The 13,240-nt window shown below is 40.5% G+C and overlaps 1 protein-coding gene across 1 annotated transcript; it reads right to left on the bottom strand.

Annotated features, from left to right (window-relative positions):
- Nucleotides 1–4,368: 4,368 nt before the first annotated feature.
- On the bottom strand, nucleotides 4,369–9,573 carry pnpla1 (patatin-like phospholipase domain containing 1). Its single transcript, XM_054788312.1, has 9 exons — nucleotides 9,268–9,573; nucleotides 8,957–9,189; nucleotides 8,804–8,869; nucleotides 8,517–8,726; nucleotides 8,297–8,357; nucleotides 8,021–8,170; nucleotides 7,470–7,587; nucleotides 6,031–6,153; nucleotides 4,369–5,928 (listed from the first exon to the last, which is right to left on the bottom strand). The coding sequence occupies exons 1-9, from the start codon at nucleotides 9,473–9,475 to the stop codon at nucleotides 5,760–5,762; spliced, it is 1,338 nt and encodes a 445-aa protein (XP_054644287.1). The 5' UTR covers nucleotides 9,476–9,573; the 3' UTR covers nucleotides 4,369–5,759.
- Between the last annotated feature and the right edge of the window lie 3,667 nt (nucleotides 9,574–13,240).

Here is a 13,240-nt window from a genome sequence, read left to right as displayed (position 1 = left end):
CTGATCCAGCTCAGTGCCAAAACATTACCATTCAGACAAAGGTGAAAAGGTGGGAGGGGATACCCTTACAGGGAATATTTAGCCCATGACCTCACAAGACTTTTGTTTTAAGGACATGGACCACATGGACAGAGACAGTGCTGCCTTTGTGCACCACAATAGGGGATTTGTCATTAGATAAAAAAAGAGATGAGTGTAGCTTTAATTCCATTTCATGTACGCCCTCAATAGTATTTGGACCTTTGAAATAATTGTACACATGGACATCTTTATTTTGAAAATCATGCTCTACTACGATGCTGTACTTTGGAATGGTGCTACAATAGCCATTGTTTCAGATTAATTTGGATTTAACTGTACATGCATCTGGCATGCCTCCATAACAGATTAAATTGAACAAATGCATTGCCACACCTATCAACAAGTTTATTCATTCATTTTCTATGCAGCTTGTCCTCATTAGGGCTGCGGGGTATGCTGGAGCCTATCCCGGCTAACGTTGGGTGAGAGGAGGTGGGGTACACCCTGTGCTGCTCACCAGCCAATTGTGGGCCACATATAGACAAACAACCATTCACACTCACATTCATACCTATGGACAATTTAGAGTCTCCAATTATTCAACAACATTAATTAAGCATAAAAATATAAACAATACATTATCATATTCAATTTCTATAACATCTATCCTGTTCGTGGTCACTTGAAGCTGGAGCCTATCCCATCTGACAGTGGGCGAAAAGCAGACTACACTCTGGGCTAGTCACAGTTAATCCAAAGACACCTCGACACATATGGAGGCAGACAACATTTCACTCAGTAGGGATCAATCCCAAACTGACTGCAAGCCAGCTGACGTAACCAGTGACCATTTTTTACCTTTTTCCTTTAAGTATTCTACCTAAAGAAGCTTTGGTGAAGTGCTTCATGCATCATGATCATGGTCATCATCGTGGTCTTAATACTATATAAGGCAGAACACCCTCTAGCGGTTACTTTATGAAACAACATCTTGTTTAAATACTGTATAATGTAAAGTACAGTAAAGTAGACAGAACGATCCCTGTATTTTCACTCTATAATTCTATTCATCCATTGCCAAGAGCTGAATCATATGTTTCAGTACAGTTACATGGCGCAGTGAAGCCATGGCAGAGGATGTGACCCGCAATTTTGGAAGGACATAACAGATTGCAAGTGTTTCTCACTGCAGCTGGATGAGTCTACAGACACGAGTGCCAGCCCAGTTGTACATTTTTGTTTAGATGGTGTTTACTGATATGACTGCAGAAGAGGAGCTGTTCACAGTGCTGCCCATGAAAGAACACACTTGAGGAGAGAACATATTTCTGTCTTTCAAAAACTACAAACCCAGCTCTCAGTGTGCAAACTGGTGTCCATCACCAGCGACGGAGCACCCGCGATGGTTGGCCGCTCAAATTGATCATTTCCAAGTGCAGGGAGGACGATGCTTTCCCGGCCTTCATCAATTACTACTGCATAATACACCAACAAAGGCTATGCACAAAAATGCTCAACATGAAATAGAAAATGCTTGTGGCAACAAAGATCACCTGTTCTATTTGCTCCAGATCTCTTCAAAGATGGTTATTCCGTGTGCATCTGGAGAACGCCAACTGCGACCACTCTAAGTTGTTGCTGCACACTGACGTGAGATGGCTTGGTCAAGGAAAATTCCAGCAAAGATTTTGAGAGCTTTGTCCAAAGATTAAGGAGTTTTTTCGTGTAGCTAAACATGCAGAAGACAACCAACTAAATGACCATCAGTGGCTGCTAGACTAGGCATTTTTAACAGGGATGAGTGAGTACACCACTATCTGTGTCTGTATCTGTTCACCCATCTAAATGATCTGTATCCGTATCCCTGGTAGCCATACCGGGGAAAGGTTTGCTGCAGCTCTTGTACTGTGCAGGTGTACCTAATGTTGTGGCCAATCAATGCAGGTTACTGTTACCACTGTCTGTGTACTGCCAACTGAAAATGAAACTGCCAACATTCTTATATTGTAGTGGGTCTTTACTTTTTTGACTAGTCGCTGTGACTTTTTTACCTGTATTGGATTATGGTGACCTTTTATAATGTATATGAATGCTTCTGCTCATGGGCCTCATTCACGAACATCTTCTTAAAAGTCTTCTTAAGAAGTGTACTTAAGAAGCCGTGGGTTGGAATCTGCGCCACATTCACGACACGTTCTTAAGAAGGGATAATCGTTCGCACCGGTGTTCTTAGGTTGATGAATGCCAACTGCGATGCCCGTGTATGTGAGCCCTAATTTGCATAGGTCACCGCCTATTATTTCCTATATAAGGTAAAAAATGTGCTGTGCGCAACAGGCAGCTGGAGGTGGAGATGGCAACGCGCAAGGGCAAGACTGAGGAGCAGCTGGATAACAAACGAAAGAAAAACTTCAATTCTACAGAAATAGAGGTGCTTTTACAAGGAGTGACCGAACACAAGACCACCTTATTTTCACGTGTATCCACCGGTCATCAGGCCATCCAAAAAGAGTCGGCATGGAGCACCATTGCAGGAAACATAAATGCCGTTTCCACTGAGAAACGCGCCACCGAAGAGGTTAAAAAGAAGTGTTTTGACTTAAAATAGACAAAAAAAAAATTAGACTGCACCGGAGGGATCTGGAGGAAACGGGAGGTGGGCCATCAATCAGAAACCAAACCATTTTGGAAACTCTAGAAAATATTTTCACAATCATGATGGAAAAATAAAGTCAAAATACATAGTTTGTGTGTGACAATTTATTTTTTCTGTGGTTACATTTGATTAGACGCTGCCTAATTAATACAGCAGCCCCGTGCTCTGGCTCAAGACGTGGCTGGGGGCGCATGTCGTTATCTGGGGGTGCTAGTGCGCAATAGACACACCACGTTTCATTGCGATGTTATTCTGATGATCCTGCACACCTGCAAGAACAGAGAGGGAAGTCTGAAGCCTGAAGCGGGACATTAAATATTCGTGGCTTTCAGCAAATAAATCTAATGGTCCCTTTACATTCTCTCTCTCTGCACAGCGCACGTCCAGCCAGCTACTTTTTTTTTTTTTGATGAATTGGGATTTGAATATACAGTATATTTATCCATGGAGTATATTTTAGTTGTTTTGATGATAAATAATTGTTGGGATATTTTATTTGCACTACATTTTTTGGGATCAGGTTGCAAAATCCATCATGAGGGCGATTGGGCATTGAAAGTGCAAGCTTTGCTTGTGCGTAAGAGTCCTCCTGAGCGTTCGTAGAATTTGTTCTTAGATCTAAGAACTGTGAGTTAAGAACACGTTTCATGAATGCCAAAAATCTTCGTAAGAAGGCTTTAAGAACAGATTTGTGCGTAAGAACGTTTCGTGAATGAGGCCCAATGTCTTTACATGGTTGACACTGCTTGCCATGCTTCGCTAAGATTTATTATTAATTGTAAGCCACTGACACACCACTGTGAGTTATACTCTCAGGTTGCATGGTCTGCTCTGACCACCCGGCTCGGTCATTGGTATACTTTTATATATAAAGCAATACTTCTATTGACTTCCTACATTTGTGCTTTAATTGTAAGGAGAAGGTGTCGGTCCTTACTCCTTCCATTCAAAATATTATTGGTTGCTATGTTTCCCATTTCCTCGTACTGAACTGGGTATTAATGTTTTTTCTTTATTCTGCACTTTTGGCGTGGAATATGCTGTAGAATGATTAGAACCTATCAGACCTCATTTTTCATTGCTTGGTTCTAAATCTAAACTAAGAGTACTTGAAGTTGATATGTACTTGTTTTATATATACGGTATTTTGTTATGATTTTGTGTCTCAGGTTAGTGTTTTGCAGTACATGCATAACTTTGTATCAACCACTCTAAAGGAATAAGACTGGTTACTCGGCATCCACTTCTGTAGTACGCCCTGTGGGGTTTGGCCGCCATGATGTTGAGCAGGATCCAGAAACAGTCATTGTGAACATGACATCAGAAGACTGCTCAGCGATTAATTGCTTTAATAGACCGAGACCAGATTTGTGAAGTCAGTGATGATGATGATAATTTAGGCTGTCTTCGATCAGATGCATTATCAATGCCATTACTGAAATAAATATTCCATTGTGTAAATGCTTTGAGTTTATTATCCATATAATATAAGTCTTTTAAATCAATATAATCTGATGTGCCTTATGGTTATGAAAAAATAACCAGATTTTATTATATGTTATATGTTGCTGGTTAAGCATTGGTAACACTGTAAGGAAGGAAAAAAGTAAAATAAAGAAGGAAACCATTTCTTTCATAATGCTGATAGGGTTTTTATTGACATCTACATGTAGGTAATACTTCTGCGGTATAATAGATTTTTACACACACATTTATAAGTATATACATATACTGTATATTCATTCTGTTCAGTAAATAATTTTCTTTCATTTCATCAAAGTGCCATGACTTTCGGCTCCAAATAGTGTTACTCAGTCAACTATGAAAGTAAAAGATAAGTAACGAGTACGGATGTACGATATTGGCTTTTTTGCCGATAACCGATATCCTGATATTGTCCAACTCTCAATGTCCAATTCCGATATCAACCGACTTTTTTGTTCCATAATGCTCAGGATCTTTAAAAACATTTAGAATTACTGTCTTACTGCGCCCAACCCCAGGTGCGAGAGGCCTTGCTTGTGCAGCTCGACAATCCGACCACGTTCAAAAAGAGAAAGCTTTTAGGAGGGTATGACAGTGTGAATGCCTGACAGAAAAAATGAACATTTTGAGCAGATGTTGGTTTTGATTGCCTGTGGTCCATTTCATTTATTTTTAGTTAAAGGGGTATTGTTTAAAATACATGAATTTGCTGATTATTTTGATTTATAACTTTTATGTTCTTATTTTATAATCTTATTTTATTGCATTAACTCCTATTGGGGCTCAATAAAGTTCTTATCTAAGCCATCTGAGAAGATCAAATACATTGTTTTTGGTACCTAACTGTTTCACAAGTATATGAGTGCATGTGTGAATGTAGAAACAACAGGCATTAACTCTTTGTAAAAATCTTTGTATAAAGGCATTTTATGAAAGTAAGTACATTTACTTGTATTCCTTTACAGCTCAGTCTTGACACATCCAATATGGCGGCGACGTTGACGCACGGCTTAGCGCTCAATATATGCGTCTATATATGTCCGTGGTTGTTGCTTGTTGTCGAGTTGAGTGGAGAGTAAACTGATTGGTGCCACCTACGGCGACTGCTGTCTCGTTGTGAATCGCATCTCCACATTAACGAGTTAGCTAACGTCGGTGCTATCTGTGGCACACACACACCTGTGGTTATATTAAATTTTTATGCCACTATCAGGCCGATTATTATTGGCCTATCGATATTATCTGACATCCCTAGTAAATATAGATAACTCATTTGCCCTAATGGCACGGCATAAGAAGCATTAAGGTTTGGTGTCTTGCTCAAGGTTGGAAGTCTGTTGGAGGGGATGTGGAGACAACTATAATACCTGAGCCCGCAAAGCACAATACAACCAAAAGTTTCCCCACAATTTGCTAAATTGAAGTCCTTCTTCAGAAAACAATAAACACAACTTTCAAACTTGCTGAGTGACAAAATACACTCTCAGAAGGCCTGTTTTGAAACAATATGAGACTACGAGCACAGACCTAGTCCTGAGTATACCTTCCTACCTGGGCTACACGTTATAAAGTCTTACCACTTTTTAATTCTGGTAGTTTATAAACCTCGTAAGGGAGGACTGGAACGCAGACTTCCACACTTGACACTTTCGGAGTGAGCAGGGCAAGACAGCTCCTTGTGACCTGTATCGACACTCTGCTTGTGCAGAACCTCATCTTCTGATTGTTGTTTCAACAATTGCAAAGTCAGCATGAAGGGTAATACCCTGGATGGCAGACATGAGAAAAACATTTAGAATAGGAAATATATCAGTGTGCACTCTACTGTTGATAATGTCCAGTGTAATCATTAAACAACTGTGCCTTACATGTCCTTTAGGTTCTTCTTGAAGGTACCAAACAGTATACCAAAAAAGAAGCTTGCAAGCTGCCTCAGGCTATACCAAGTCCATAAAGCCAAGGCTGGAGTCTGTCGGAACAGCAACTCTACTCTGCAGGGGAAAGAGTGGAGACACTGCTCGTTTCAGAGAGTAATTCGATTTGCACGGCGGCGTTACTGTGAACTCTCCATACTGTACACTCCTTAAAGGTGCTGTCCATCTTCAGCTCCAAGTTATACTTTTTTAAAACCAAACTATATAAGTACAACACCACCGACTAGCATATGTTACCAATAGTAGTTTAAAAGAACTGATTGAACAAATAAATGTATATATTTGTCACAGTTCGGAGTTTAACTTTGTAAAAATTATCGTTCGGGCCAAATTGGATGCCTGGCGTTCATGGCTTTACCTCACCGCTGCCTTTTAAGTGCTGTACGTATGCGCCTTTAGCGCATGCACATACACAAAAGCCGTCTCAGAGAAGCGATCAACAATTTGGAGTCATTGTGTGGTTAAGATATGCTATACATTCGATAATAGCTAACATTAGGAGCAAAACTTTGCCAAAATCACTATCATGAGCTGACAAACGTAACTACCGTAACGCTTGCTTGCTCAGGAAGAGGGCGAGCTAGAGCACATTCGAAAGTTAGCGCCCCGCCCATGCAGTACCTAACCAAGGCAGACAGTGACTTTAAACCGAAGTAATGTCTTGGTGGGGTTAAATCTCTTCAGTGTCAAGTCCGAGTCTAAATAACTTCAAAATCTACAAAACTGAAAAAGAAACAAACAAAACACATCCTGTCGGTCAAATCCATTGCAGACATCTCAGATCAATATATAGAAAACTGTTTATGGCTACATCCACACTAGTTTATCTGAGGTCCACCGTGGTTAGAGGCCCGCTGTAACCTCGCACTTTCATCTCTGACACCACACAAGAAAGAAGTTGGTCTCGTCATTTTTGCCAGCCCAAAATAAAGTCCAATTTGACGGCCAAAGGTGCTGTCTTCCCTCATGAGGTACTGCATGGAGCCGCTAACTTTCAAATGTGCTTGCAAGTATGATTGATATTCCACCTTCTTCCCGCTCCGACATTGCAATCCACGCCCCATGCAACACACACAAATGCTCATTAGCTATGTTTGCTGTTAGCTAATGATAGCGATTTTGGCAATTTTCTTATTCTTCAACAGCAATTTTTATTTATTTATTTATTTATTTTACAAAGTTTAACTTAAAATTGTGACAAATATTGACATTTATTTGTTTATTCTGTTCTTTCAAACCACTATGAATGATATATGCTCTTCTTATATTGTTTTAGTTGAAAAAAAAGGAGTAATTTAGACCTGAAGAGGGACAGAACCATTACGTTTTAGTTTTGAGCTCCCAAATGTAACATTGTAAGATCTTTTTTTAACCTTTCCTCTGTCTCTATCAGAGCCTGGAACAGCAGCATGATAGGTAGCAAGAAGTAGATGACGTAGCCAGCAAAAGGTCCCAGCATGCTCCTGTAACTCATCACATTGCTCACTGGAACTGAAACACAAATAATGATGATTCACATTAGTGTTTACCACGTAGTGTTATTATTTGGACAGCATTTACAGTGTTTGCTTTGAGTGACGGCAAATGTGCACTGGTGCAATGCATGTCATTCTTTAATGTGTCAAAAGTGAGAGGAAGTTCTATAAATGTCAGCTTTTTAGTTGAATTGCAAAATTGAAGTTCAGCAAAACTGTCCATCTGCATCAGGGGTGTCAAACTCGTGCCATGGAGGGCCGAGACAGTGCAGGTTTTCTTTCCAGCCAGTCACCAAAGCAGGTGATTTTAATGATCAACACCTTCAGTTTGAGGGAAGGAGCTCATCAATTAAATCACCTGCTGAAGAAACTGGTTGGAGAGAAAACCTGCATCGTCTCGGCCCTCCAGGGCACGAGTTTGACGCATGTGCTCTGCATGCTTTTGTCACCTTGAAAAGATGCCAATGTTGTAGTCTCTATTTCTTCATCCACATCCTCCTCTTCCTCTGACACGGCCTCTGGGAAAGTTGACGTTATCGTGCGTCTGTAACTGTCCAGCTCTTGTGAAAAGTTTTTCATTGCAATGTTCGAGACAAACTCTGCATACAAACATACAAGTTGAAAAAAAATTGAAATCAGATGGTGTTGATGCTAGTAGCTTCTTTCTTTCTTTTTTAGTTCTAAAAATACGTATAGTTAGTATGTTACTCCTCAAGCTGACTTACGGTTGCTCAGAAGAAAATGAATGGCATCTTTGTAGCCACTGTGATAAGCTTGCTCCACAGTCTAAAGAGAGAACACACAGTGTATAAGGAATTGGAAGGAGGTTCCTGATATTCCTTATGAATGATTTCTTCAAAGATGTTGTTTGTTTTAGCTTGGAGTCTAATGAAGGAATATGATATTTTCTCCCAAACTAATCAACTGACTTATTGAAAGACTTACCTCCACTTTTAGCGGGTAGAGTGCATTAAAGAACCTCAGGCCATTCGCGACGTTGCCCTTCAAGGTGAGTCCGGTCACCACCATGTCCCACATGCAGGGTGTGTCTGCAGGACAGACGTCTGTCTCGCCAGAGAATGGAGACACCGTTAAAGTGTGGCTGGGTAATGATAGCACAGGCTGCATTCCGCTGAAGCCTCCGTCCATATAGTACTGTAAGACAGGATAACATAGACATATTACAGTTGGGGGTGCTCAACACAGTTTTTACAGCGCTGTAAAATACTCACTACTCCATTGAAAGAGGGTGGTAGCATGCCACAATATCCAGGAACAAAACAGCTACAAAGCAGAGCCTGAAGGAGAGAATTGTGATTCGAAAAATTACATGAAAACATTTTTGGTTGGGAATCACCAAGAGGTTAACACGTGGTCCAACTTACCTGTATGACATCATCTTTGGACCGGTACTCTGTTATGATAGTGTGCTCGCCATTATCCAGACGGGTAAGAGCCACAGCAAGACGTCCACTTGCGAGGAGATGCGCATCAGGAGGAAGATGTTTGTGTAAGACATATTTTAACCAGTGCAGAACATTAACTGAGGGGCTGAACGGTCCAAGTGTGAAGCCTTTCATCTTTTTGGCAAAGTACAGCATCTCATCCCGCATTGTAACTGGGGTGGAGGTTGTTTTCGATTAGAAATTAAAATTTCATCCTATAAACAAGTACGTTCTTAATAATAGACACTTACTCAGGTTCAATTCACAGGCAACAGAAGCGGCTACCAAGGACCCTGCTGATGCGCCGAGTATAGACGGCGCTGTCTGCACTATCCAAGGTGCATTTTGTAGAAAGCATTGGGCAACCCCCAGCTGGTAGGTAGCCAAGAAGCCAGATCCAGAGAAGGATAAGGAAGAAGGTTGTTGAGTAAAATTAATGCTGGACACCTCTAAGACCATTTTCAAGGTTGCCGGTCGGGAGCTTGTATCTATTGTAATGTCAGGTCGAGAAAAAGCACGAGAGGTCTAGGAGTGGCCAAAAAAATCTGTCTGGCTCAGAGAAGATACCCAGTGAAAAGTGAGAGAAGGTTTTATCAAGATGCTTTTTAAAAAGAGGTCAATTAGCCATAGCATGTTGGTCATGCCCATGTGACACTTACTAGCTGACAGCACTCTTACTGTCTATGTGTTTGTTCCTGTTTAATTTGTTTCCCTGAAACTGGACACCATGTGACACCATTAAATCAGGACTCAAAATGTTTGTTAAATGGTGAGTAATAATCAGTTTACAAATATGCAAAAATGTTAACATATCAGATGACACTTGCGTATGATTGTACTACAGGCACTATAAATGTATGTCACTGTAGATTCTGTGTTCTTATTGGGTGATAAAAAGTACACCAATGATGCAGTTACATTTATATTCATTTATATTATTATATTTGTATTATTATTGTTATACATTATATGTTAAAATATACTTTTTATGTGCCATTATGTTGGTCCCCTGCCATTCCTGATGTCACTGACTGTTTTATCATCATCTCCCACCGTCATCCAACTAGCAGTCAAGGTTAAACCAACTCATATCGACTCACAATTTCCTCCTTTTTATTTCGCATTTTCATAGTGATAATAACATGTTTGAGACTCTTGGTCTCCGATATAATTAATATAATGTAATAATAATAAACCATTAAATTAATTAACCATTAAATTTGTTTTATTTTCTAGCAAATACTGTAGTAATTACATTTTTTAATCTTGTACTTTAATTAATTTGAGGACTGAGGCCCAGCGGTAAACGCCCCCTCGCTACTCCTTTGGTTTGACCCACATTACATGGTGGGCCTTTGATCACGTTTGAGCAGCAAGTTGCTCGGAGTTGCGAGTTGCTACTAGTCGGGGGCGCGAGTATCAGGCCTGTAGAGGGGGCCCATCTGCCACACATATGTGCTGACTTGATGAGTATATGATGAGTGCTGAGCATTAGTAAATAGGATTTTTTGTTCTTTCCCCTCGTGGCGCCCCCAAGAGAATGCCGCCCTGGACAATTGCCCATGTGGCCCATAGTTAGAACCGCCACTGTATATATATATATATATATATATATATATATATATATATATATATATATATATATATATATATATATATATCTATCTATATAAATTAGGGATGCTCCGATCAGGTTTTTATGCTGCCGATACAGGTCATCAATGAGTGAAATCGGCCGATACCGATCACGTAGATTAAGTGTACATTTTTAAATTTAATCAGGAGTCAGCAATATTTTTGACTTGTGAGAGCTACACATTTTTGGAAGATTTGTTTATTTCAACCCAAACAAACCAAATGTGTTGGTTTTACCAGAACATTAACAAAAGGCTGGTATCCACAACTCATATTTTGTATTTCAGAATGCATTTCTTTGGAGTGTTCTCACATTATTAACTGGAAAACTGAATGAAAAGCAGGCTTGTAGGCGCCTCATGTGGTCGCGGGGGGGCTCCCTGGTGCACGTGGACACCACACTGGTGACCCCTAGGCTATTTGATATGAGAGGGGAACCATAAAATTTAGACAAAACCGTATTTGACTTACTTTTTCAAAATCACTGGTGAAGCTTAGAGGATCAAGAGCCTTCTTTAAGGAGACTTTGGTTGCACGAGCAGCTTGACGGCACTCCAGCAGAGCCCCCAGGCAGTCGGCAAACCTAGTGTCCTCCACCGCCAAGGACGGCCATCCAGTCCGAGGAATCCAACCACTTTTCGGGCTATCCGCCTTAGACCTCCGACTTAGACCGCCGACTGCCACGCACACACAGGCGTCCCGCGTTTTGGCTAATTAGCCGCCGCCCGACCAATGATGCCAATGCAAGCCGGGAAACTCACCACACTCTGCCAAGTCTCTGCCCCCTGAATGCCGCACCAAACTAAAGCTTTTCACAAAGTTAGTACGTATACCCCATGAACGTGACATGCACTTGTAGCTTTCCCGTGGGACAAAAACAAGCTCTGAAGTAACCACATTGTTTGTTTTGAAAACAAAATGTCACTGTGGTAAAAAGTCACATTTAGACCAGAAACTTAGGCAACGCATGTAAACAAAGAAGCAAGAAAACGCTAACGTCAATAGGTTTGATAAGAAATTGATCAGACAGGCTGGCATTGATTGCCGTGGCCTGTGGCAAGCTGTCAGACTAAAGCCAGGCTAGTTTTGATTCTGAGACAAAGTGTGTCCCTTGTTGCCTCAATACGGGTGTTAGCAACCCTACATGACACAGCACACATGTAGGGTTTGCTGCCGCATGTCTATCGTTTTTTGTGATTGGCTTTAAAAGGCATTTATCCGTGCCGATGGCTTGTTTTTTACAGAAATTGACCGATATTGATCAGTGGCCGATCGATCAGCGTATCCCTAATATATATATATATATATATATATATATATATATATATATATATATATATATATATACAGTGGTGTGAAAAAGTGTTTGCCCCTTCTTGATTTCTGATTTTGTTTGTTTGTTACACTTAAATGTTTCAGATCATCAAACAAATTTAAATATTAGTCAATGACAACACAACTGAACACAAAATGCCCTTTTTAAATGAAACTTTTTCTTATTAAGGGGGAAAAATCCAAACCTACATGGCCCTGTGTGAAAAAGTGATTGCCCCCTAAACCTAATAACTGGTCGGGCCGCCCTTAGCAGTCACATTGGAGGGTTTTCCAGCATGAACCGCCGTTTTAAGGTCATGCCGCAGCATCCCAATAGAATTCAGGTCAGGAATTGACTAGGCCACCCCAAAGCCCTCATTTTGTTTTTCTTCAACCATTCACAGGTAGACTTGCTGGTGTGTGTTGGATCATTGTCCTGCTGCAGAACCCAACTTGGTTTCAGCTGGAGCTCACAAACGGATGGCCACACATTCTCTTTCAGGATTTTTTGGTAGACAGCAGAATTCATGGTTCCATTTATCACAGCTAGTCTTCCATGTCCTGAAGCAGCCCCAGACCATCACACTACCACCGCCATATTTTACTGTTGGTATGATGCTCTTTTTCTGAAATGCGGCTTTACTTTTATGTAAGATGTAATGGGACATACGCCTTCCAAAAAGTTAAACTTTTGTTTCTTCAGAGTATTTTCTCAATGGTCTTGGGGATCATCAAGATTTTTTCTGGCAAAATTGAGACAAGCCTTAATGTTCTTTTTGTTTCGCGGTGATATTTGTCTTGGAGCTCTGCCATGCAGGCCAATTTTGCCTCGTGTCTTTCTTATGGTGGAGTCATGAATACTGACCTTAACTGATGCAAGTGAGGCCTGCAGTTCTTTGGATGTTGTTGTGGTGTCTTTTGGGACCTCTTGGTTGAGTTGTTGCTGCACTTTTTTGGTAATTTTGGTTGGCTGGCCACTCCTGGGAAGGTTCTCCACTGTTCCATCTTTTCGCCATTTGTGGATAATGGCTCTCACTGTGATTCGATGGAGTCCCAAAGCTTTAGAAATGGCTTTATAACCTTTTTCAGACTTATAGATCTCAAATAATCTCATTATGTTTTAACAGGGGGTGCGATCACATTTTTCTCACAGGGCTATGTAGGTTTGTATTTTTTTCTCCCTTATTAATAAAAAGTTTCATTTAAAAACTGCATTTTGTGTTCAGTTGTATTGTCATTGACTAATATTTAAATTTGTTTGATGATCTGAAACAT

This window comes from Dunckerocampus dactyliophorus, chromosome 1 (genome assembly GCF_027744805.1).
Source record: "Dunckerocampus dactyliophorus isolate RoL2022-P2 chromosome 1, RoL_Ddac_1.1, whole genome shotgun sequence".
NCBI lineage: Eukaryota > Metazoa > Chordata > Actinopteri > Syngnathiformes > Syngnathidae > Dunckerocampus > Dunckerocampus dactyliophorus.
Note: the sequence above shows the minus strand (reverse complement) of the source record. Positions and strands in the feature narration are given on the sequence as shown.

What these genes read in the sequence shown, in the direction of transcription:
- pnpla1 (XM_054788312.1), bottom strand. Translation starts at nt 9,475, where the DNA reads ATGGTCTTAGAGGTGTCCAGCATTAATTTTACTCAACAACCTTCTTCC. An exon ending in AACATTGGCATCTTTTCAAG is followed by an intron (nt 7,588 to 8,020) that starts GTGACAAAAGCA and finishes TTTGTGTTTCAG; the next exon opens with TTCCAGTGAGCAATGTGATG. An exon ending in CTGATAGAGACAGAGGAAAG is followed by an intron (nt 6,154 to 7,469) that starts GTTAAAAAAAGA and finishes TTTCCCCTGCAG; the next exon opens with AGTAGAGTTGCTGTTCCGAC.